Raw genomic sequence first — 22,912 nt, 5'->3', positions numbered from 1 at the left:
AATGGATTCTTCCAGGAAAAATGGGTTTATTGCTGCCCTGTACCATGTCAGCCCCAAAAGCTGCACAGCTTGGAGGGAAATCTTTTCTCCCCCAGCTTGTAGGTATAAGAGCATCCAAAAACCTACCTGCACCCAGACTCAAGTGGAACAGCACATGAATTCCAAGAATGCTGCCAGGATGGCAAAGGAATTTCCCCCCAGAAAAAAAGGCAGTGGATGGATGATAAAAGAGTGGCATCAGCTGGCACATTTCCCTCCCCAAATACCACAGGGGGATCTCAAGCCACATGCCAGGGATGCAGGTGCCCAAACAGCTCCTCTACAGCCTTCACAGTCTCCCAGAAGGGCTCTGCCCTTTGGCAGCTCTCAAAGATTCCCAAGGAATCCAGAGGAACAAACCTGGGAGAGCACATGCTGAGCGTGCAGTGAAGACAAACACAAGCACGACCAGGTTTCCTTTTCTCTCCTTTTAATACAAACATCCTAGGGTGGGTTGGGAGGAGGAGCAGCCTAAAGGGAATGTCTTTTGGAATAAAATGGTGTGACATGCTTTGGGAATGATGTGCAAAATGGAAACATCCAAGCAGGGAGCGCTCAGGACTTCCTGGATTCTTCGGTCTTCTTGATTTCCTGCAAGGAGATCGGGAAAACAACTGAGGATCTGCCACTTGTGGGGAAAAACTCCTGGTTTCATAGCTCTGGAGGCCAGGAGTGACCACCACCTCAGACCACCAGAGTACTGAGCTCAGAGTTCACCTTTAGGCCCAGGAATCCCCAGGGATGCATGTTTATCCTCTCCCTAACCCAGGATTGTGCTGGATTCATTTCCCCCTCTTAGGCCACTGATTCATCATCACTCATCCAGGATCTGTGCTCAGTCACATCCCCCAGCACTCAAACCAGATCAAGTGTGGGATGAGCTGACATTCCTGGGGCTGCCTGAGGACAGAGCCTCACCTGCTGGACCCAGAGGTGACACCTGCCTGGGAATGAGCTGGAAAAGCTCTGAGGACTCACCTCCAGCAGTGCCTCCTTCAGTTCAGAGTAGGCTTTTTCTAGATCATCATTGATAATGACCAGGTCGAACAGCCCAGGCTCTTTACCTGGGGAAGGAGACAAGGATGGAGTTAGAGGAGAGTTTTTTCCCTGCATCACCTCCCATGTACAACCCAAAGTCCTGTGACATTTTAATGTTATTTGTTAATATTATTACTATTATTTCAGCTACTCTCTGCCAACCACCCACAAGGAACTACACTGGGAAAGGCAACAAGTGCTACCATCCAACTCGGCTCATGCCGAGCCCTGCCAGTACTGCTGGGGAGCACAAATCAGATATTCCTGCATCAACCACCTCCTAAATAATCCCCAAGGCATCCCCTCTCCCTGCACACATCACTCCCAGGACTTACTAAGCTCCAGGTCTACACGAGCTGCTGTCAAACGCTTCAGTAAACTCTCCTCTGTCTCGGTCTTTCGGTCTCGTAGCCTCTTTTCCTGAACACAACGACAAATGTATTGAAGAAATGAGTGTTCTGAATGCTGCAGGCAGAATCCACCACCCACCCCCTCAGGCCAGGGCTGTCTGTGACCACAGGCATGTGAGAACACCCTGCCAAAGGTGAGGGCCTCATTTACAGCCCAGTGCAAACCAGTGGCCAAACTGGGCTCAGCGTCTCCTACCCAGAGCTCAAGGTCCCAGGGGTTCTTTTACCTCCCTCTTATTTATTTATTTTTCCAGGTACTGCTGGAAATGAAATCTCTCTGCTGGGCTCTGGCATCTGGTGCTGTTGGCTTCCTCCTCCACAAACTCAACGAGAACCAGAGGCTGCCTGATGTACTGAGAGCAAGAGGGGAGAGTCAGGAGCTGTGCTCATGTGTCCTCATCCCTCTCTGAACCACGACAGTGATTCACCTTCTGCAGGAGTCCCACTGCAACCACTTCTATGGGGTAACACCAGAGGGGTGTAGAATTTATGGTGCTGCACAGAACCAGCCTCTCTCAGTTTAATTTTAATTGTGGAGGCAAATCTCAGCACAAAATCCTTCTCTCCCCAGCATGAAGCACAATTTAAGGACTGTGATGGAGTCCATAACTCAGTGCAGGCAAACACTCAGGAGGGACTCAAAACACCAGAGCACTGGAAGATTCACCCCTGAGAGCCAGAGCTGGGTGAGATGGACTGGGCAGAGGTGGCTGTTTGCTTGGGAATGTCCTCCCCACCTATTCCAGGGCCCTTAAGAAGACAGAGATGGATGAAGGAGGGGGGAGACCCCCCATCTGCAGAGCAAGACGTGATTACCTCTAACTGCCTAACGGCAAAGCAAGGCGGGCGCTCACCAAGATGTCAATGGACGGCGGCTGCACCGAGATGTAGATGGGGTTCAGGTCGGTCTTCTTGATGTTCTTCACGCCCTGGATGTCGATGTCAAGGACACAGATCTGGTTCTGGGCCTGGACAGCCTGCACAGCACCTTTACTGGGGACACAGCACACAGGGAAGGGGTCAGAGTGTCTGTGGACGGGGTTGGTGTGTCCCCTCCAGCAGCAGGTGAACCTCACAGGGCTCCAATTGTGGTGGGGAGGAGACAGAGCCTGCTCTGCTCTTGCTAGAGAGTTTCTCCAAGTATCCCCTGGATCTCTGGGGTGGCACAGGGACCTGCTGTCTCCTCCTAGAGGCTGGTAAAGCCATGCTGGAAGGTGTGGAAATGGCTCATGTGTGACTATCCCATGGGTGGCACGACTCTGGTAAGATCTGTACAAGTCCCACCTTCCAGTGGAAAACTCCCCACCCATGGCAGGGGGTTGGAACCAAATGGTCCTTTCCAACCCAAACGACTCTGGGATTCTGTGGCAAACATAAAAAGAACCTTCACCAAAGAGCAAAGCCACTGAGAACTTCCCTTCTCCAGAGACCCACTGACTCCTGCACACACACATTCTCCTGAAGGATGGAGAGGGATCCTCCATTTGGGTCAGGAGATGCATTTAATTATTCACTGCATTTTTAAGTGGTGGTTCTCAGATGTTCTTAAAGACCTCTCCTCCCCAGTATGAGGAAATTGCCTCAGGCTTCTTCCTGAACAACTCTCCCTTGAAATACAGCAATGCCAACCTTCTCCTGGTGCATCCAAAGTACCTGGACTACAAATCCAGAGGTTTGCTGCCTTGCCCAGATCCAAGCACCAACCCATGTCCACAAAAACCCTCCCCAGGATGGCTTGCTTAGTCTTGTGAGAGCTGTAAGCTCCATGTGGTATCACCAAGCACTGACTCCCACCACAAAGAGCCACAGCCCAGAGACTGCACTCTAATTTCAGCCCTGAATTTAAGGCAGTTCCCAGCAAATCCTGGTTTCTGTGGGCAGGATTCAGAGCTATCCCACACACAGGGCCCTAAAATTAAGCAACTGATTTTTAGGTGTTTTTTATTATTCACTGATGGGATTTAAGGAGCAGAAAGGATTGGTGAGAACTTCAACTATTTTGATAGGCTTGAGGGACTCTGTTTTATCCCACATTGGATTAGAAACATCCTCAGGCACATGGAAACAAAGGCATGGAGAGATTCTGTAGGTATTTGGTTTGCAAACTGGTCTTTATTGCTGAGATGGTTCATTTCAGCCTCTCCCCTGCATGGCCACCAGCACAGTGTGAACATGCCAAGGGGACCCAAACAAACCCAGGGATATCATTCCATTTGGTCCAAGTATCAAATCCCTACAGAATTCAGGGAAATGGGCTGAGGACAGATGTCTTCTTGGCTCCTACCCCGAGGGAAAGGCACCAGAATCAACTCCCCTCCCATCCCAGGGAGCAGCTGTCTGCTGGATTGAGCAGGACACACGTGGAGATGGAAGCCTGGCCTGGGCAGGATGAAGCCAGGGATTAAGGAGCTGGATCTCAAGGCTCTGCTTGGAGCTGGGTATGTGGGAGATGAGCTGGCAGGTTTCACTTCTCTTGTCAAACCACCTACACTTGGGGCCTGCAGCATGTTCAGTGCCAGCAACTCTCATAAGGAAACTATAAATCATGGAATGGTTTATGTTGGAAAGGACTCTAAAGATCATCCAGTCCTACCCTGGACACCTTCCACTATCCCAGGTTGTTCCAAGCCCTGTCCAACCTGGCCTTGGACACTTCCAGGGATGGGACAGCCACAGATTCTCTGGGCAACCTGTACCTCACCCTCACAGGGAAGAATTTCTTACCCTCAGAAGGAAAGTTTGTCATCTCCAAAAAATCCTCCAACACACATTCAGCTCTTTAAGAAACATTAAGTCTTGTTGAAAAGCATTTCAGGCAAATATCTTTAATGCAACTAATTAAATATCCCAAGAAATATTTAACTTCCCTCCTCAGCAGGTCCTTTCCTAACAGAACCACAATTTTCTCACAATAATTATATAAGATACCTGACTCCTAATTAACATTCCAGCCTCATGTTTTATTGATCACCAGCTCCAATGCTGAGGGCAAAGCTATTTTAGAACCCACCCACCTCTTCAACCTCAGTCCAGGGGTGCCATGAAATGATCAGACCAGCATGAACAGCCAGCAGAGTTATGGCTTCTGCTCCAAATTCATGGAATCCCAGGATGGTTTGGGTTGGAAGGGGCCTTAAAGACCCTCCAGTTGCCATGACAAGGACCCCTGACCTACCTTGTCCCATACATGTTCCCAGAGAACTCTGCGTGCTCAATGAACTCCCCAGCATCAATCTCCTTCTGCATTTCCTCTCTGGTCACAAAGTGATAATCTGGAGAAGGAAAAACAGGGAAAAAAAAGCCAGGAATGAAGAGTTTTGAAGGTAAATTCATGGTGAAAATGACACCCATGGGAGCCTGGGGGAGAAGACACTTGCAGTCTGCTTTGGACAATGCTGGGAGAGGGCAGAGATCTGATTCCCAGTTGTGCACGGCATTCCCTCCCCACACCAGCTGTCCAGACACCTCTTCAAGGCCCTGAGACTGGCTCAGTTGGTTAAAACTTGGTTGTAATAATGCCAAGGTCATGGGTTCAATGCCCTGTATGGGCCACTGACTTGAGTTGGACTTGATGATCCTTGTGGGTCCCTTCCAGCTCAGAATAGTCTGGGATTCTGTCTGGCCAAATATGCTGCTGTTCCCCCTTTTCCATCCCCTTTCCCCTTCCTGGTGCAGTGGGAACTTCTCCCCCCTCACCCACAGGTGTGGAATAGCAGGGCTGGCAAAGTCCTTAATTTGAAAACATTTCTAATTATAGACTAGAATGGGATGAGAGAGAGGGAGATGAAAGGGAAGATCAAACCCAAACAAGGTAAAAAGGAATATTTATCTTTTGTTAAAATTCCTCCCTTTCATTTCAGAGTGAAAACTGCCTTTGGAAATTAAGTACAAACCTCACTGGAGTCTTTGTTAAATATGCAAATAAATGAGAAAACAGCTGAGGACAAGCTGTTAATGCAGATAAAACATCTCATTAAGCACTTCCCAGAGCATTGGGCAGCTGAGGTACCTCCCCAGAGCTACCTGCAACTTTGGAAAACTGAGTCACCCAATGCCCAAGTTCAGACCAGGGTGTTTAAACTGAGAGTCCTGCTTTGAAAATCTTGGGGAATTCTTTGGGGAGCCCAAGGAGGCAGATCCAGCTGCAAGACACTCACCTTTGCCATTCACTTCCCCAGGTCTTGGCTGCCTTGTGGTATCTGCAGGCAAAAAAAAAAAAACAGGTTGTGAATTCTGTGCATCACCCAAGGGTGTCAGAGCATCACAGAAACTCCAAGGTCTAAGTGGTTTATGGACCTTTAGAGGAAAAGTCTCTACCAGGAGGCAACTTGGGAGAAAACAATAAAATTTAGAATCACAGAATCATAGAATGGATTGGGTTGGAAAAGACCTCCGAGATCATCAAGTCCAACCCTTGGTCCAACTCCAGTCCCTTTACCAGATCATGGCACTCAGTGCCACGGCCAAGCTCAGCTGAAAAACCTCCAGGGATGGGGAATCCACCCCCTCTCTGGGCAGCCCATTCCAATGCCTGAGCACTCTCTCTGCAAAGAATTTCTTTCTCATCTCCAACTACAATTTCCCCTGGCAGAGCTTGAGCCCATCGTGCCCCCTTGTCCTATTGCTGAGTGCCTGGGAGAAGAGACCAACCCCCACCTGGCCAGAACTTCCCTTCAGGCAGTTCCAGACAGTGCTGAGGTCACCTCTGAGCCTCCTCTTCTCCAGGCTAAACACCCCCAGCTCCCTCAGCCTCTCCCCACAGCACTTGTGCTCCAGTCCCTTCTCCAGCCTCGTTGCTCTTCTCTTCTCAGTTGGGTTGGAAGAGACCTCTGAGATCATCAACCCTTGATCCAATCCCACTGTGATCACCAGCCCTGGGCTGGTGATCACAGTGGGGTTGGATCAAGACATGGTGAATTCTCTGTCCCTGGAGGTGGATTCTCTGTCTCTGGCCCCGCTCCAGCCCCTCAAGATCTTTCCTCAACTGAGGGGCCCAGAACTGAACACAACACTCAAGGTGTGGCCTCCCCAAGGCAGGTCACTGCCCTGGGCCTGCTGGCCACGCTACTTTGGATCCAGGCCAGGATCCCCTTGGCCTTCTTGGCCACCTGGGCACACTGGTGGCTCCTGTTGAGCTTCCTGTCCCTCAGTCCCCCCAGGTCCCTCTGCCTGGCTGCTCTCCAGCCACTCTGTGCCCAGCCTGGAGCGCTGCAGGGGGTTGGGGTGGCCAAAGGGCAGGACCTGCACTTGGCCTTGTTCAACTCCATCCCATTGCAATCAGCCCCATCTCTCCAGTCTATCCAGATCCCTCTGCAGAGCCCTCCTGCCTTCCAGCAGCTCGACACTCCCTCCCAGCTTGGTGTCAGCAGCAAATGAAAACCATTATTTGGGGTGCCAATAGAGTCAGAGAAGCAGGTCTGGGCTCCCAGCCCTGGAGACACTCAGATACTCACGGGAGACGCTGAAGCCGAAGATGTTCTCGTAATCCTTGAGCAATTTCTTTAACAAAGTGCTTTTCCCTGCACCTGATGGGCCACTCAGAACCACTGGCCTTGGTCCCTGCATGACTGGAGAGAGAGAGAGAAAAATATGGGTGTGGTTGGAAGCACAGCTGTGGATTCCCAGGAGTTCTCAGCTCCTCACAACAATCCTTTACCCTCGGAGAGAAATTTCTGCAGAAAATCTGAAATGATGAGGAATCACAAGCCTGGAGCTGATAGAAACCACTGGGAGTGCAGGATCTTCTCAAGGGATTGAGGTTAAACTCACAGGAGATAACCCAAAGGAGGAGCAAACTGGGCTCCAGCTGCCACTCCACTGGGATAACTCAATCCAGCTGCTCCCCATCACCACAGCTGCGTCCCATTGGGATGCAGATCCTGGGGAAAACCTTCTCTAGCAGGAAAGAAAATTGTTGTGACTGGTGGAAATGGGACAGAGGGACAGCCCCAGACCCTTCTCCTTCAAGAGAAGAAGCCTCAAGGTGAGTTTGCAGGATAAGTTTCCAGCGTGTGCTCCATCACTAAATCCCAGGATCTTGCACCAGAAGCTGAACTCGGGTGCAATCACTGACACACACAAGCTCTGGGGTTTATTTCCATATTTCCTGGAACACCAATTCCTGCTGGAGGTGTCTCATGGCAAGAGGGAAAGGTGGAGTTCCTGGTGCAGGTTAAAAAAGGGCAGCCTGAGGCCACACAGAAATTGCTGCAGTTGTTTCTTCAGCCAGAAAGAAAAAAAAAGGAAGAAAAAAAAAGGGTGTTTTCATGTTCCTGCCTCTCTGGGGAGGAAGAAAGGTTAACTGTCAAAATATAATAATATTTGAATAAAGAATAAGTAAGAATAAAGAGGAAAATGCTGTAGGGGAGTGCAGGGGGTACCACTGGGGACCCTCATCCATCAGCATCTTCCAAGCCTGAGGTGACAAATCAAACAAGCCTGTTCTGTCCTTCCTGTTTAAAACAATCACTTCTTCAAGCAGTAAAATCCCTGGAAAAGCATTTTTTTTTACCCTCATGGCCTGGGTGTGGCCTGAGGAACAACAAGCCAAGGGGCAGATAAAGCCTTTCCATTTTAAATTAGCTGATAGCAATGTCAGGCCGACCTTGCAGATCACTTTTGAAAGAGCCTTAAGCCAAGTGCTGTCTCCCCAGAGCAGCTGTGGGGGCTAATCCAGCCAGGCTGCCTCTCCCTGACCCTGCCTGGACACCTCCTTATCCCTCAGTGCCCCCACAGGCAGCACGACAGATACACCATTACACAACTCTGCCCTCTGCTCCATGAGGACAATTGTCTGACCCGAGTTCCTCCAGGCCTGGGATGTTCATACACAAGGTCTGAGCAGGTGCCAACAGCAGTGGAGAAACACCCACAGCCAATAATCATCCACGAGGAAATTCCTCTTTCTTTTTTTTTCCTAAGTGTCTTCCAGGTGCTGCAGCCCCAGAGATCCAACACATCAAAAGTTCTCCAGGGATATCAGAGGATCAGTCCCACCAGGAAGTTGCCTGATTAAGGTCCAACATCCAAAAACCACAAGGCTGGACAAGCTCCAGGAAGCCTTTTTGGGAACCTTCTTACCATTCCTTTAGTCCTTGATCTTTGATAATTTCCAAATATCACAAGTTTTGCCTCAATATTCACTACCAGAAGAGGAAAAAGGACCAGCAAAATGCTACTCAGTGTTTGCAGCAAGGAAGTGGAAGATCCCTGAGGAGTCACCCAAAGCATTTCCCTCTCTCCTGACTCAGTTTCTCACTCCCACCTATTTCAAAGAATCATAGAATGGATTGGGTTGGAAAAAACCTCCAAGACCATCAAGTCCAACCCTTGGTCCAACTCCAGTCCCTTTACCAGATCATGGCACTCAGTGCCACGGCCAAGCTCAGCTGGAAAACCTCCAGGGATGGGGAATCCACCCCCTCTCTGGGCAGCCCATTCCAATCCCTGAGCACTCTCTCTGTAAAGAATTTCTTTCTGATCTCCAACTTCAATTTCCCCTGGCAGAGCTTGAGCCCATCGTGCCCCCTTGTCCTATTGCTGAGTGCCTGGGAGAAGAGACCAACCCCCACCTGGCCAGAACTTCCCTTCAGGTAGGAAAGGTATTGATAAGGGGAACCCCCAAACATTCCTTGGAAAACACTCCAGAAGAGACAGTAACCACCCAAATTCACCACCCTTCACACCTCTGCTCCCAAACAATGTTCCTTCACCACAGCCCACCTTCCTCAGCTTCCAGCAATGCCAGCACAGACTCTGCCCAGCTGTTCCACAGCTTCTCCTTCCCTGTGATCCAGCTGGGAACTGTCCTAGATCCCAGATGGAGGGAAAGGGCTTTCCTCTCTTCCCCTCCATCACAACTTCCCCTGCCCTTCAGCAGAAATTCAAAGCTGCCCAAACGACTTCCAGTCACTTCACTCACCCCCAGACAAACTGGGAAGGGTTCAAAGGGATGGGCTGGGCTGGGCTGGGAGCAGCTTCCAGTGCATCCTTACCTTTTCCTTTTGCTCCCTTCCAGCCAAGGAATGCAGTCCAGCCCCTGGCAGCAGCACCAGCAGGCTCAGGGCAGGAGCTGAGCTATTTGTGAGCTCCTAAAGCCTTAATTAACGAGCTGCAATTTTCAGATGGCCAATGAGAGGCACCAGCTGGGCTTTAATCCTCCCTCGTGGATCCTCCTCCGCTCCTCTGCTGGGCAAAGCTGCACCAAACACCCCAAAAGGCTGAGGGGTGTTGGCCTGGGATTATTGATGCCTAAAATCCTGGTTTTGGGGTCTCTCAAGGCATCATTATGGAAAACAGCCAAACTGTCCCTGTCCCTGCAGGTGACCTCACAGTCACCAACGTGAAGGGACAAGGATCCACCTGCACATGGTTTAGGTTGGAAGGGACCTTCAAAACCATCCAGTTCCAACTCCCATGGGCAGGGACACCTTCCACTAGCCCAGGTTGCTCCAAATCCTGTGCAGCCTGGCCTGGGACACTTCCAGGCACTTCCTCCTGCAGGCAACACTCCTCTTCCTTTGGACCAAATCCACACAGGGCTGCTGCCTCCAGCCACTGCTCCACAAAGGCAAACTCCTCCCCTTGCCCACAAACCCAAACCACCAAACCATGTCCCAGCACTTCCACAGTAGGATCCTTTCCTTCACCTCTCTCCCTGTTTTTTTTTTCCCCTAAAAATACCCTTAACTGAGAAGACACACCTGGGCTGTGATCACGTCTCACTTCCTCAGCAAACAGGCTAAAAATAAAGCAAGACACTTGCAGGTGTTTCCTCTTGCCTCCCTCATGTATCCCTTCTCTTTTGTTGGAGATCTGCAGAGGAAAATGGGACTTTATTGAGAGGGAACAAAAGCCATTTCCACTCCCAGGTGATGGGGCTGGATCCTCGTGGGCAGCAAACTGGGAATTTCACAGAATCCCAGAACAGTCTGGGTTGGAAGGGACTTTAAAGATCATTTCATTCCACCCCCTGCCATGGGCAGGGGCTCCTTCCACTGTCCCAGGTTGCTCCAAGCCTGGCCTGGAACACTTCCAAGGATGCAGAAGCCACAACTTCTCCAGGCAAACCCACTCCTGAGGAAGAGCTGGATGGCAAAGGGGATGTCCCTGCTCATTCCCTGCTCTGCCAAACTGCTCCTCCCACCAACCCACAGCCCTCAAAAACCACAAGTAAAGCACCAAAAAAGCCCCAAGCTGGGATGGATATGGGGCTTTTTCTACCTCCTCTTTGGTTTGCAGCCCAGCAATGCAACTGTGCATCCCCTTTCTGAGCTCCCTGCAGCAGGAACATCACAAGGATGTATTAATTTTAAGCAGAATGACTATTTTTTTCCCTTTGCTCAGATTTTGGCATTTTCAGAGCAGTCAATCTCTAAATATCCAGCACAGAGGGGCTCCTAAAATAGGTTTGGATCCAGCCTAACATCTCAAAACCACCATGGAGTTGATCAGCAAGAGCAGCACAACTAATTAATTGTTTCATTAATATTTGGGGACATCCCACACCCAGGACTGAGGACAAATGGACCTGAAATCCAGGTGGTCCCTGAAGGAGAATGCAAGAGGTTGTCCCTAAATCAAGGAATGTTTCCTGGGCTGCTCCTGATTGCCAAACTCACCCTGGATTTTACCTGGGAGGCACCAACACAGCCAGGAAAGCAAAGGACAGACATCACAAGAGTTAAATAAATTAATGCTGATTAGCAGAGAGGTTTTACAGGGAAGGCAAAGCCCCTTTACAAAGAAGGAAAGAAGATTAAAGCAGTTCCCCTGGAGCCTTGAGAAAGGTCTCCTGGATTAGGATTATAAACCTGTCCCCTATTTTTAGCAGGTTTGTTATAAAGCTGCCACTCCCACCTTTCTAAGATTTGGGATTCTTTCCAAAAGGAGACAGGGAATTACCAGCAGCTCTGAAACAGGAGCAGGGAGGTTGGTCCCTTCCACCCTCACCCCTGCTGTGATTCCATGAGGAGCATCCTCCAGCAGCAGGAGCTGACAGGAGCACTCAGGCACCTGTTTCTTGGAAATAATTAACCAATGAGCATTAATTAGCCTCTCCCCTGGCTGCATTGCTGGCACTCCTGGCTCACAGGCAGTGATTCTGCAGCACCAACATGAACCACCTGCTCAAGGTCACTGCAGAAATCTCTGAGGTTGAGGCCAAATATTCCAAGACTGTGTCCAGCAAACTGGACCAGTTCAATCCACCAGTTGGAACCAGTTTAGCCACCTGGGTAAAGCTCACACAGGTTTCACCACCCACTTCCCCACAGTTGTTTTTGGACACCTGCAGGATGCTCATCCCAAACCCCTTCTCTTCCCTCACTGCATCCCACAAACCCAACTGATCCCACATGCATTTCCCTGTCTGCCTTATCCACCTGGGAACAGGGATGGCATCTCAGCTCAGGGATAGGGACACACCAGCCCAGGGACAGCCCTGTCCCATCCCACACGGATAACGGGGCACGTGCAGGACTCAAAGGGCCTTGGGGAGCTCAGCATTCCCAGGGCTGGGCACAGATCCTTATCCAGGGGGTCCTGGAGGGGATCAGCAACCCCAGGGCAGCACCTCAGCACCCCAAAGCCCCTCAGCCAAGGGACCCCCTCAGTCCAGGCACCCTGTGAGGGGCTGAGGAACCCCGGGAGGGGCTGGGGGACACCCGGGAGAGGCTGGGGGGACACCCGGGAGGGGCTGGGGGGACACCCGGGAGGGGCTGGGGGGACCCCCGGGAGGGGCTGGGGGGATCCCCGGGAGGGGCTGGGGGGACCCCCGGGAGGGGCTGGGGGACCCCCGGGAGGGGCTGGGGGGACACCCGGGAGGGGCTGGGGGACCCCCGGGAGGGGCTGAGCATCCTGGCACTCAGCTCAAGGCCCCTGTGAGGGGCTGAGAACCCCCGGGATAGGCTGAGGAACCCCCGGAAGGGGCTGAGGACCCCCAGGAGGGGCTGAGCATCCTGGCACTCAGCTCAAGGCCCCTGTGAGGAGCTGAGGACCCCCGGGAGGGGCTCAACACCCTGGGCTGGCTCAGTCCCCTCAGCTGAGGGTCCCTGTGAGGGGCTGAGCACCCCAAGACCCCCATGAGGGGCTGAGGGAGAAATCCAGCACCCCAGAGCTGGCTGGGACCCCTCATTCCAGGGTTCCTCAAGGGGGTGAATCCCCCAAGGACCCTCAGCCCAGGGACCACATGAGGGGCTGAGAGCTCCAGAACCAGCTGGGATCCCAAGGCTCTTGCAGGGGGCTGAGCACCCCAGGACCTCTCAGCAAAGAACTATGGGGGACTGAGCACCCCACGACCTCTCAGCCCAGAACTGTGGGGGGCTGAGCATCCCAGGACCCCTCAGCCCAGAACTGTGGGGGGCTGAGCACCTCAGGACCTCTCAGCAAAGAACTGTGGGGGGCTGAGCATCCCAGAACCAGCTGGGACCCCAAGGCTCTTGTAGGGGGCTGAGCATCCCAGGACCCCTCAGCCCAGGGACCACATGAGGGGCTGAGCACCTCAGGACCAGTTGGGACCCCAAGGCCCTTGTGACGTGCTGAGCACCCCAGGACCCCTCAGCCCAGAGCCTCGTACGCGCCTGAGCCCCGGGGCCGGCCGCGGTCCCTCAGACACGGATCCCCGTGAGGGGCCGAGCTCCCCGCACACCCTCACTCAGTCCGGGACACCCGTGAGTGTCTGCTCGGCCCAGGAGTCCCGGGTGTCCGGGCAGTGTCCCGGTTATCCCGGTCCTGGTGCCCCGGGGTGGGCGGTATCCCTGTCCGGGCAGTGTCCCGGCTATCCCGGTGTCCCGGGTGTCCGGGCAGTGTCCCGGCTATCCCGGGTGTCCGGGCAGTGTCCCGGGTGTCCCGGTACCCCCCCGGTCCCGCAGCTCACCCGCCCGGGCCAGGCCGGCCCCGCGCCCCACGCGGATCATGGGGGGGGTCCCGGCGGCCTCTGCGCGTGCGCGCACAGTGACGTCACCGCAGGGGCGGGGCCCAGCGGGAGCGCGCGGCAGGACGGACCAAGGGCGCGAGCGCGCGGGGGGGTGGTGAGCGGGGCTGGGGCCGAACCATGGGGGGAATGAGACGGGGGGAACTGGGGGGCAACATGGGGTGAACCATTGCGGGGCGGCGGGGGGGGGCGAGCTGGGTTGGGTGAAGGGGAGTAATGATGGGGCTGAACCATTGTGGGGATGGGGGGGGGGGGGGGGGGAGACATGATGGGCTGAACCATTATGGGGATGGGGAGGGTGGGCTGAACCATTATGGGGATGGGGAGACATGATGGGCTGAACCATTATGGGGACGGGAGAGACATGATGGGCTGAACCATTATGGGGATGGGGGAGATATGATGGACTAAGCCATTATGGGGATGGGGGAGACATGGTGGGGCTGAACCATTATGGGGTGGGGGGAGCTATCGTAGGGCTGGACCATTATGGGGATGAGGGGAGACATGATGGGGTTGGACCATTATAGAGATGGGGAAGACATGGTGGGGCTGGACCATTGTGGGGAGGGGGAGACGTAATGGGCTGAGCCATTATGGGATGGGGGAGTAATGGTGGGGCTGAACCATGATGGAGATGGGGGGAGCCATGATGGGGCTGAACCATGATGGAGATGGGGGAGTAATGGTGGGGCTGAACCATGATGGAGATGGGGGAGCCATGATGGGGCTGAACCACGGCAGGGGGAGCCAGGGCTGAACCATTGCAGGACAGGGGGAGATGTGGCAGACTGAACCATGCCGGAGCAGAGGTGGGGGGGGGGGCCATCATAGAGCCAAACCACTCCAGGAGCTGCCAGGGGGCGGATCCACGACAGAGAAGGGATGGTGGAGCACTCCCTGTGATGTCAACTATGCCCCCCAGCCACCCCAGGAGCTCTCCTTGTCCCCAGGGTGTCCCTGTCACCTGCTCCGTGCAAGGCCTGAGTGTCCCACCCGTGCCAGGATGGCCACGAGTCGCGCCCTGAGGTGAGCACGGGGGGTGTGTTTGTGTGTGTGCCCCCAGTGGGACCAGGCTCTGCCATGTGTCCCCCCACGGTGATCATGTCCCTGTGCCCAGCAGGGCCGTGTCCAGGCTCCCTCTGGCCGTGCCCGCCCGTGCCAACTCCAACCGCGCCTCCATCGGGCACCTGCAGCGCCAGCACTACGGGCGGCTCTACCCCGTGCTGCTCGTGGGCACCGACGGCTCCACCACCCACCTGCGCTACCGGGAGCCCAAGAGGATCCTCATGGTACGAGGGGGACCAGGGTGGGCATGGGAGTGTCGTGCCATGTCCCCAGGGAGGGACTCACACCATGTCCTGGGGTCTCACGCCATATCCCTTGTGCTCACACTGTGCCCCAGGGTCTCGTGCTGTGTCCCAGGAGCTCATGCCATGTCCCTGGGGGGCTCACACCATGTCCTGGGGTCTCATGCTGTGTCCCAGGAGCTCATGCCATGTCCCTGGGGGGCTCACACCATGTCCTGGGGTCTCATGCTGTGTCCCAGGAGCTCATGCCATGTCCTGAGGTCTCATGCTGTGTCCCAGGAACTCATGCCATGTCCTGGGGTCTCATGCTGTGTCCCAGGAGCTCATGCCATGTCCTGAGGTCTCATGCCATGTCCCTGGGGGGCTCACACCATGTCCTGAGGTCTCGTGCTGTGTCCCAGGAGCTCATGCCATGTCCCTGGGGGGCTCACACCATGTCCTGAGGTCTCATGCCATGTCCCTGGGAGGCTCACACCATGTCCTGAGGTCTCATGCTGTGTCCCAGGAGCTCACGCCATGTCCCTGGGGGGCTCACACCATGTCCTGGGGTCTCATGCTGTGTCCCAGGAGCTCATGCCATGCCCCTTGGGCTCACACCATGTCTTAGGGTCTCATGCCATGTCTTGGGGGCTCACACCATGTCCCAGGGGCTCATGCCATGTCCCTGGGAAGCTCACACTGTGTTCTGGGGGGCTCATGTTGCATCCTCAGTGTCTCATGCCATGTGCCCTGGGCTCACACCATGTCTCAGGGGGCTCATGCCATGTCCTGGGGTCTCATGCCCTGTCCCTGTGGGACACTCTGTTCCACGGGGCTCACGTTGTGTCCTGGAGGTCTCATGTCACATGCTCAGGGGTCTCACCCCATGTCCCTGGGGGATCACACTGTCCCAGGGAACTCACACCATGTCCTGCAGCTCTCACACCACATCCCAGGGGCTCATGCTGTGTCCCTGGGGGATCACACCCTGTCCTGAGGATCTCACACCTTGTCCCCAGGATCTCACCCCATGTCCCAGAGGGGTCAGGCTGTGTCCCTGGGATCTCATGCCTTGTCCCCAGCTGTCACCCTGTGTCCTGGAGGGCTCATGCCTTGTTCTGGGGGGTTATTCCTTATCCGCAGGATCTTATGCTGTATCCTGGGGGGGGTCTCCTGTTGTGTCCCAGGGTCTCATTCCCTGTCCCAGGGTCTCATTCTCTGTCCCTGAGGGTCTCATTCCCTGTCCCTGGGGGGCTCATGCTGTGTCTTCAGGGTCTCACTGTGTTTGGGGGGCTCAGGTCATGTACCCAAGGGGCTCATGCCATGCCCCTGGGATCTCACCCCGTGTCCCAGGGGTCTCATGTCCCACCCTGGGAGGCTCTCACACATGTCCCCGTGTCCCAGGGGGCTCATGTCCTGCCCTGGGAGGCTCTCACACATGTCCCCGTGTCCCAGGGGTCTCATGTCCCGCCCTGGGAGGCTCTCACACATGTCCCCGTGTCCCAGGGGTCTCATGTCCCGCCCTGGGAGGCTCTCACACATGTCCTCCTGTCCCAGGGGGCTCATGTCCCACCCTGGGAGGCTCTCACACATGTCCTCCTGTCCCAGGGGGCTCATGTCCCGCCCTGGGAGGCTCTCACACATGTCCCCCTGTCCCAGGGGGCTCATGTCCCGCCCTGGGAGGCTCTCACACATGTCCCCGTGTCCCAGGGGTCTCATGTCCCGCCCTGGGAGGCTCTCACACATGTCCCCCTGTCCCAGGGGTCTCATATCCCACCTTGGGAGGCTCTCACACATGTCCCCGTGTCCCAGGGGTCTCATATCCCGCCCTGGGAGGCTCTCACACATGTCCCCGTGTCCCAGGGGTCTCATGTCCCGCCCTGGGAGGCTCTCACACATGTCCCCCTGTCCCAGGGGTCTCATGTCCCACCCTGGGAGGCTCTCACACATGTCCCCGTGTCCCAGGGGGCTCATGTCCCGCCCTGGGAGGCTCTCACACATGTCCCCGTGTCCCAGGGGGCTCATGTCCCGGCCTGGGAGGCTCTCACACATGTCCCCCTGTCCCAGGGGTCTCATGTCCCGCCCTGGGAGGCTCTCACACATGTCCCCCTGTCCCCAGCTGCCCCTGGACAGCACCACGCTGCCCGAAGCCGAGCGCAAGGCTCGTCTGCGCCGCCACTTCCCTGGCAAACCCAAGCCCAGGACCGAGGAGACTTTCGAGGGCATCGACCTGGAGACCTACAAGCGGTTCTGGAAGAAGTGAAGCCCTGAACCCCCAAGTTTATAAATAAATAAACAAACAGACAAACAAACAAGCCCAGCCCGGCAGTGTTGGCTCAGCCCCCCCCCCCGCGCTGGGCGGTGCAGTGGTACGGCCCAGCCCGGCCCCCCCCGCCCTGCGCGCGGTGGTAGCGGCGGGGCGCGCGCGGCGGCCGGAGGTGCGTGACGGGAGCGGGGCCGGGAATTGGGGGGATTTGGGGACCGGGGGGGGTCCCTGTGTGACCCCGCGGGTCCGACGCGCTTGTGTCTCGCACCCCCCGTGCCAGAGGTGCAGGGACACCCCCTGGGGTGCTTTCATGGGTCTCCGGGACGGGAATTCCACCCCCCGCACCATCCCAGGCCGTGAACCCCCTTCCAGGCCATGAACCCCATCCCAGGCCCTGAATCCCCTTCCAGGCCATGAACCCCCATCCCAGGCCATGAATCCCATCCCAGGCCATGAACCCCCATCCCAGGCCATGAACCCCCATCCCAGGCCATGAACCCCCATCCCAGGCCATGAACCCCCATCCCAGGCCATGAATCCCCATCCCAGGCCATGAACCCCCATCCCAGGCCATGAACCCCCATCCCAGGCCATGAACCCCCTTCCAGGCCCTGAACCTCCTTCCAGGCCATGAATCCCCTTCCAGGCCATGAATCCCCTTCCAGGCCATGAACCCCCATCCCAGGCTCTGAACCCCTTTCCAGGCCGTGAACAAATCCCTCTGGCTCTACAATCCCCTCCCAGACCCTGAACCCTCTCTCCCAGGCCACGAACTGCCCCCCATTCCAACCCTGCAACCCTCTCCCAGATCCTGACAGCCATCCATGCCATGAACCAACCCCCTTTGGCCCTCCCAGATCCTGGAACAATCCCCCCAGGAATGAGCTGGGCCCCCTTCCCAGTCTGTGCAGCCTCTCCTCGGGCTGTACAATGTCCCTTCCAGGCCCTGTAATTCCCTCTGCAGCCCCCCAAATGAGGTAATTCCCCCCCACGCTGTAACACCCTCACCCTTCCAGCCCTGAGCCCCCATCCAGGCTGTGAACCCCCTTTCTCCCTGGGCCCTGCAGCACCTGCCAGATCATGAATCCTCCCTCATGATCCCCCCTTTCCAGCCCCGAGCCCCCCTCCAGGTTGTGATCACCCACCTCTCAGTGCTGCAACCCCTTCCCAGACTCAGAGCCCCTCCTTATGCCATAAGCTCTCTAATTCCAGCCCTGAAACCTTCCCCTAACCTTTAATTGCCCCCCACCTCCTGACCCTGAGCCCCCCAAGCCCATGAACCTCTCCCCCTTCCAGCCCTGAAGCCCCATCCAGGCTCTGAACCCTCCATGCTCACACTGCAACCCCCTCCCAGCCCCTGAGTCCCCTTCCAGTCCCTGCAACCCCCTCCCAGACCCTGCAACCCCCTCCCAGACCCTGCAACCCCCCTCCCAGTCCCTGCAACCCCCTCCCAGACCCTGCAACCCCCTCTCAGCCCATGAACCCCCCTCCCAGTCCCTGCAACCCCCTCCCAGACCCTGCAACCCCCTCCCAGCCCCTGCAACCCCCTCCCAGATGCTGAACCCCCTCCCAGACCCTGAACCCCCTTCCAGGCCATGAGCCCCTAACAAGCCTCACTCCCCCTCCTCCCCCGCCTCAGGGTTATACAACCCCCTTTCCAGGCTGTCCAGGTTTGAGTTTCCCCACAAACCTCTTGGGGGGCCATATTTGCATCCTCCCTCCTTCAGGAGCACCCCCAGGGTGGCACGGAGGATCCAGGAGGGTCAATCCCTTTGCAGGTCACCAGCCCCTCCCCAGACCCTCTGTGGGGTCTGGCACCATGTTCGGCTCGTCCCGGGGTGGGGTCCGGGGGGGCCAGGACCAGTTCAGCTGGGAGGATGTCAAGACAGACAAACAGCGTGAGAACTACCTGGGTAAGGGCTGGTGCTGCCCCAAGCCCCCCATCCCACCCTCCCTGCGCACCCCACTGTGGTTTGGGGGCAGATGGAGGGTTTGGGGTGCGAGGATTTTGGGGGGGGGGTTGTTGTTTCCCACAGGGAACTCGCTGATGGCGCCGGTGGGGCGGTGGCAGAAGGGCAAGGACCTGACCTGGTATGCCAAGGGCAAGAAGGACACGGCCCCGCCGTTATCCCGGGAGGAAGAGCTGGCTGCCGTCCGCCTGGCCGAGCAGGAGGCCATGATGGCAGCACTGTGAGTCCACACCCCACACAGCCCTCCCAAAAAATGGTGCAAAACCTCCCCCACACACACATCACCCCCTTCTGTTTATATAGGGGCTACAAGAACGTGAAGAGGCAGCCCACGGGCCTCAGCAAGGAGGTAATGAGGGCACCACGTGTCCCCCCAGCATCCCTGGGGCTGTCCCCTCTCCTTGGCTCTAACTTTGGGAGGGGACACACCCAGGACACTCTGCCCCTCCCTCCCCACAGGACCTGGCTGAGGTTTGCAAACGGGACGGCGCCGAGCGGGACGAGAAGGACGTGGATCGGGTGGTGGGTTTGGGCAGCTCCAGGTATGGAAAGGGAGGGATCCCATAGTGATTTCAGGACTATTAGATTGTTTGAGTTTACCTTTTTTAAGCCTTTTTTGCGTGGTCTCCCCACAGTGGCAGCGCAGGCCGGGTGATGCTCTCCAAGGAGGACAAGGAGGCGGCCAAGATGGGGCTCTCTGTCTTCACGGTACAGTCACGTTATCCTTGGGAGAGTAAAAACAGAGGTGGAAAAAGGCAAAAAAAGCCATGCCCCACACTTGGAATATTTCATTTAACACCCTAGGTGTTGTAGCACAGAGACCTGCAGGAGCTCCCTGTGTCCTGAGTTAATCTGTGGAGTTTGAATTTGAAAGCAGCCCTTGTGGACGTTTTAATTTTTTCCCCCAGATTTAATTTTTTTTTTTTTTAAGATTACATTTAATTTTTAAAGGGAGAAACTCCCTTTTTTTTGTGGTTCAAAGCTGTGGGCTCATGGGCTTATTCCATATTTTTCCCCTCTCCAACCTTAGCACCAAAAAGTCTCCAGCAGCCCTGAGACATCTGGCTCCAAGAAGAAGCAGGAGGAGAAGGTGGAGGAGAAACGGTGAGGAGTTTTCCCACTTTGGTAGGAAATGACCTGAAATAGCCTGTTTTTTGTTGGGAATATTTTGCAAAATGCTTCCATGGCTCCATTTGGCATCGGGTTTGTTCTGCATCTGCCTCAATCACCCCCAAAAACTCTTCTCCCCAAAGCCTCTTTGTTTTTTTCTTTTCCTGAGGGTCTGTCCTCGGCCACGGGATGTGGTGGGATGTGCCTGGAGGGAGGGATGAGGATGAGTTTTGGGAGAAGCCAGAGGGGTGCACAGGGCAGGGATCCTCACTGCTTGATCTCTTCCCTGCAGAACAGAGAGCAGCAAAAAATCCAAAAAGGAGAAAAAGAAGAAGAAAAAGAAGAAACATAAGAAGGAGAAGAAGAAGGACAAGGACAAGCATCCCAAGAAGGACACTGCCCCATCATCCTCTGATTCTTCTCCAGAGCGGGATAAGAGGTAGCTGGATTGGGATGGGGCCTGAGCCCTGGTCTTGGGGCATCATGACTGGAAAATGGGATGAGGGATTTGGGAGAGCCACGTGGCCTGGCATTCCAAAATCCTGTTTTCATCCCCAGAATCACCTTGTTGGTGTCCCCAGTGTCCCTGCTGTCACTTACACTTCCATCCCCGTAGGCACCACCGAAGGAAAACGCAGCAGCGCTCCGAGACGTCTCGGCACGGCAGCCGGCGCCGGCACGACAGGGATTCCTCTGGGAGCAGCCGGGATTCCAGGGGGAGCCCCTCGCGGCGCCGCCGCCGGAGCAGGGACAGGGACAGGGACAGCCGCGGCCACCACCAGTCCCCGCGGCGCAGGGGCAGGAAGAGGAGCAGGAGCAGGAGCAGGACCCCCCCGTCCCGCGGGGTCAGGCAGCGCCACGACACCGACTCGGAGGACTGAGAGGGAGCCTGGGATTGTCCCAGGGAGATCCCACATAGATTTATATTTTTGAAAGTGATTAAATTAAAGCCACATCTCCGCGGGGACCGGGGCTGAGTCTGCCAAAGGGCATTAGGTTTGTGATGCCAACACAGCCCCTGCCCTGCCCACCCCCGGGGCAGCACCAGCAGGTCCCCCCATTCCTGGGGTCGCAGGTGCTCAGGCAGCCGCCTCCTCCCTCCTGGGATCCATCCATCCATCCAGGTGGGAGTCCGCATGGATACTGCAGGGTCTGGGCTGGTGCTGGGATGGTTCTGGCTGCGGTGCTGGAAATGCTGTGGATACCTCGTGCTTATGTATAGAGACTTTGGAAGAGATTATTATTATTATTATTATGTTTTTTATCTTCTTTCCCTGCCCTCAAGTGCCTGCCAGCGCAGCAGCTGGAGGAGTTCCTTTTCTTACACATTCCCTTAATTTATCAGCTGCATGGAAGGGACCTTCCAAACCATCCAGTCCCACCCCCTGCCATGGGCAGGGACACCTTCCACTGTCCCAGGTTGCTCCAAGCCCTGTCCACCCTGGCCTTGGACACTTGAAGTAATTCCTTGGCTAACAGGATGGTGGATGGGACCACAGTGTCTTCCACAGGCTTTTGCCCTGGCACACCCTGCCACATCCACCCACCCCAGGGAGCAGCAAACTCCATTCCCTTACAGGATTTAAACCCTCAGAATATGAGAATTTATGTACTTGGTGCACTGGAAAAGGGGAAATTCACATCAATAAATAGAAACACTGATCTGAGTGGGAAGGGGTTGTCCCGAGCAGCTCCGGAGCATCGCCGGCTGCTGGTGTGGCCGTGCCAAGCACAGGGGCCTCATTTGTGTAATTAATGATGCAATGTCAGACAGGGAGGGTTTGTGTGTCTTGGTGGACAAAAGCCCAGTGGGATTGGGGTGAGGAGGAGCTGACAAAGCCCTTCTGTCCCACATCCCTCCCTGGCCGTAAGCATGTGCTGGGCACGGGCAGCAGGAGAGGCTGCACAGCAGTCACAGCCTTCAGTGACCCCCACACCGAGGTGTGTTTTTGGGGGGTTGACAAACTCCTGACAGGGTCACAGGGCTGTTCCTCATGGTCTGAGCAGCTCCAGATCCATCCTAGGGACCCACAGTGCAGGAGCAGGGAGGCCCCAAGCCCTTGTGCTCCCTGTCTGGGGGCTGTGACTTTGCTGGTGCTCACCAGACTGAGCTCAGGGTCACCCTCCTGGGGGTTTTGGGGGTCCAGGATGCAACTGGAGCCTGCTGGGAGCATCCCAGTGCAGGGCAGTGATGGGGATGCTGGAGCAGGGCTGTGCTCCGTGGGAACTGGGAGCAACAGGCTGCAAAGGGAGCAATGTGAGCATGAAAACACCACAGTGAGCAGATAAAGAAATCCCAGTGTCCTGCTCCTTCCTTGGGCTCCCACTTTCCCTGCCTTCATCTCCCAAGTGGAGGAGGTGGATGCCCTGGGCAGAGCTGGACTCTGCCAGGATGATTTGCACTCACAGCTCCACACACAGGTCCCAGCCAGTGCCAGAGGGTGCTGATCTGCCAAGCATGATGCCAGAGGGGCCATGGCAGAGCTCCTGAGCTTTCTCCTGCCCCTCCTGTGTCACAGCTTGGCCTCTCCTGCTCTCCCCTCTTCCTATTTCACATTCCAAGAGCTGAGCAAAGTAGTTTGAGAAACACGGACAAGCCAAAGCCAAGGGTGAGGTGAAGGAGCCCAGTCCCATTGCAGGGCTGGTCACCCCACAAACCTCTGGGCTCTGCTGCTGTACCAGGTCCTGGGGGAACTGGGCAGGATCCTTTCCCCTGGGTGGACAAAATTCCTGAGGGGCTGACCAAGCCCAGAACAAATCAAAGCCTGTGGCTGCCTGGGGCAGAGGGCAGAGCACAGCTCCCACAGCTCTGATAAAATCAGCACATTCCCTTTGCTTTCCATAGCAAATTCCCTGTG

At 55.7% G+C, this 22,912-nt stretch overlaps 3 protein-coding genes across 8 annotated transcripts; 2 read left to right on the top strand and 1 right to left on the bottom strand.

Moving 5' to 3' along the window:
* Nucleotides 1–458: 458 nt before the first annotated feature.
* GUK1 (guanylate kinase 1) lies at nt 459–13,462 on the bottom strand. Of its 3 annotated transcripts, none has more exons than XM_071559967.1 (8): nt 13,363–13,462; nt 6,941–7,054; nt 5,645–5,686; nt 4,663–4,759; nt 2,342–2,480; nt 1,413–1,497; nt 1,018–1,103; nt 459–630 (listed from the first exon to the last, which is right to left on the bottom strand). In XM_071559967.1, exons 1-8 carry the CDS (start codon nt 13,400–13,402, stop codon nt 595–597), a joined length of 639 nt encoding a protein of 212 aa, XP_071416068.1. In that variant the 5' UTR covers nt 13,403–13,462; the 3' UTR covers nt 459–594. The 3 variants fall into 3 exon arrangements, with proteins under 3 accessions (XP_071416068.1, XP_071416067.1, XP_071416069.1); XM_071559966.1 differs by lacking the exon at nt 13,363–13,462 and adding an exon at nt 10,190–10,301; XM_071559968.1 differs by lacking the exon at nt 13,363–13,462 and adding an exon at nt 9,482–10,142.
* On the top strand, nt 13,436–17,023 carry MRPL55 (mitochondrial ribosomal protein L55). Of its 4 annotated transcripts, none has more exons than XM_071559972.1 (4): nt 13,436–13,516; nt 14,373–14,448; nt 14,543–14,711; nt 16,828–17,023. In XM_071559972.1, exons 2-4 carry the CDS (start codon nt 14,426–14,428, stop codon nt 16,969–16,971), a joined length of 336 nt encoding a protein of 111 aa, XP_071416073.1. In that variant the 5' UTR covers nt 13,436–13,516; nt 14,373–14,425; the 3' UTR covers nt 16,972–17,023. The 4 variants fall into 4 exon arrangements, with proteins under 4 accessions (XP_071416073.1, XP_071416070.1, XP_071416074.1 ...); XM_071559969.1 differs by having other exon boundaries at nt 14,540–14,711; XM_071559973.1 differs by having other exon boundaries at nt 13,455–13,516; nt 14,270–14,448.
* A 15-nt stretch (nt 17,024–17,038) lies between these two features.
* On the top strand, nt 17,039–21,306 carry C7H1orf35 (chromosome 7 C1orf35 homolog). Its single transcript, XM_071559964.1, has 9 exons — nt 17,039–17,146; nt 18,753–18,887; nt 19,011–19,164; nt 19,248–19,293; nt 19,404–19,486; nt 19,580–19,652; nt 19,975–20,048; nt 20,347–20,493; nt 20,671–21,306. The coding sequence occupies exons 2-9, from the start codon at nt 18,794–18,796 to the stop codon at nt 20,933–20,935; spliced, it is 936 nt and encodes a 311-aa protein (XP_071416065.1). The 5' UTR covers nt 17,039–17,146; nt 18,753–18,793; the 3' UTR covers nt 20,936–21,306.
* The last annotated feature ends 1,606 nt before the right edge of the window (nt 21,307–22,912 follow it).

This window comes from Pithys albifrons, chromosome 7 (genome assembly GCF_047495875.1).
Source record: "Pithys albifrons albifrons isolate INPA30051 chromosome 7, PitAlb_v1, whole genome shotgun sequence".
In the NCBI taxonomy this organism is placed as follows: domain Eukaryota; kingdom Metazoa; phylum Chordata; class Aves; order Passeriformes; family Thamnophilidae; genus Pithys; species Pithys albifrons.
This window is presented reverse-complemented; position numbering and strand designations above follow the sequence as displayed.

Bases quoted from the DNA above. Each gene is read 5' to 3' on its own strand.
- GUK1 (XM_071559967.1), bottom strand. From the start codon at position 13,402: ATGATCCGCGTGGGGCGCGGGGCCGGCCTGGCCCGGGCGG. The intron at 4,760-5,644 runs GTGAGTGTCTTG...TTCCTTCTCCAG, and splicing joins TGGGGAAGTGAATGGCAAAG to ATTATCACTTTGTGACCAGA. The intron at 631-1,017 runs GTGAGTCCTCAG...ATCTCCTTGCAG, and splicing joins TGAAGGAGGCACTGCTGGAG to GAAATCAAGAAGACCGAAGA.
- MRPL55 (XM_071559969.1), top strand. From the start codon at position 14,426: ATGGCCACGAGTCGCGCCCTGAG. The intron at 14,449-14,539 runs GTGAGCACGGGG...CCCTGTGCCCAG, and splicing joins GCCACGAGTCGCGCCCTGAG to CAGGGCCGTGTCCAGGCTCC. The intron at 14,712-16,827 runs GTACGAGGGGGA...CCCTGTCCCCAG, and splicing joins AGCCCAAGAGGATCCTCATG to CTGCCCCTGGACAGCACCAC.
- C7H1orf35 (XM_071559964.1), top strand. From the start codon at position 18,794: ATGTTCGGCTCGTCCCGGGGTGGGGTCCGGGGGGGCCAGGACCAGTTC. The intron at 19,487-19,579 runs GTATGGAAAGGG...GTCTCCCCACAG, and splicing joins GTGGGTTTGGGCAGCTCCAG to TGGCAGCGCAGGCCGGGTGA. The intron at 20,049-20,346 runs GTGAGGAGTTTT...TCTTCCCTGCAG, and splicing joins GAGAAGGTGGAGGAGAAACG to AACAGAGAGCAGCAAAAAAT.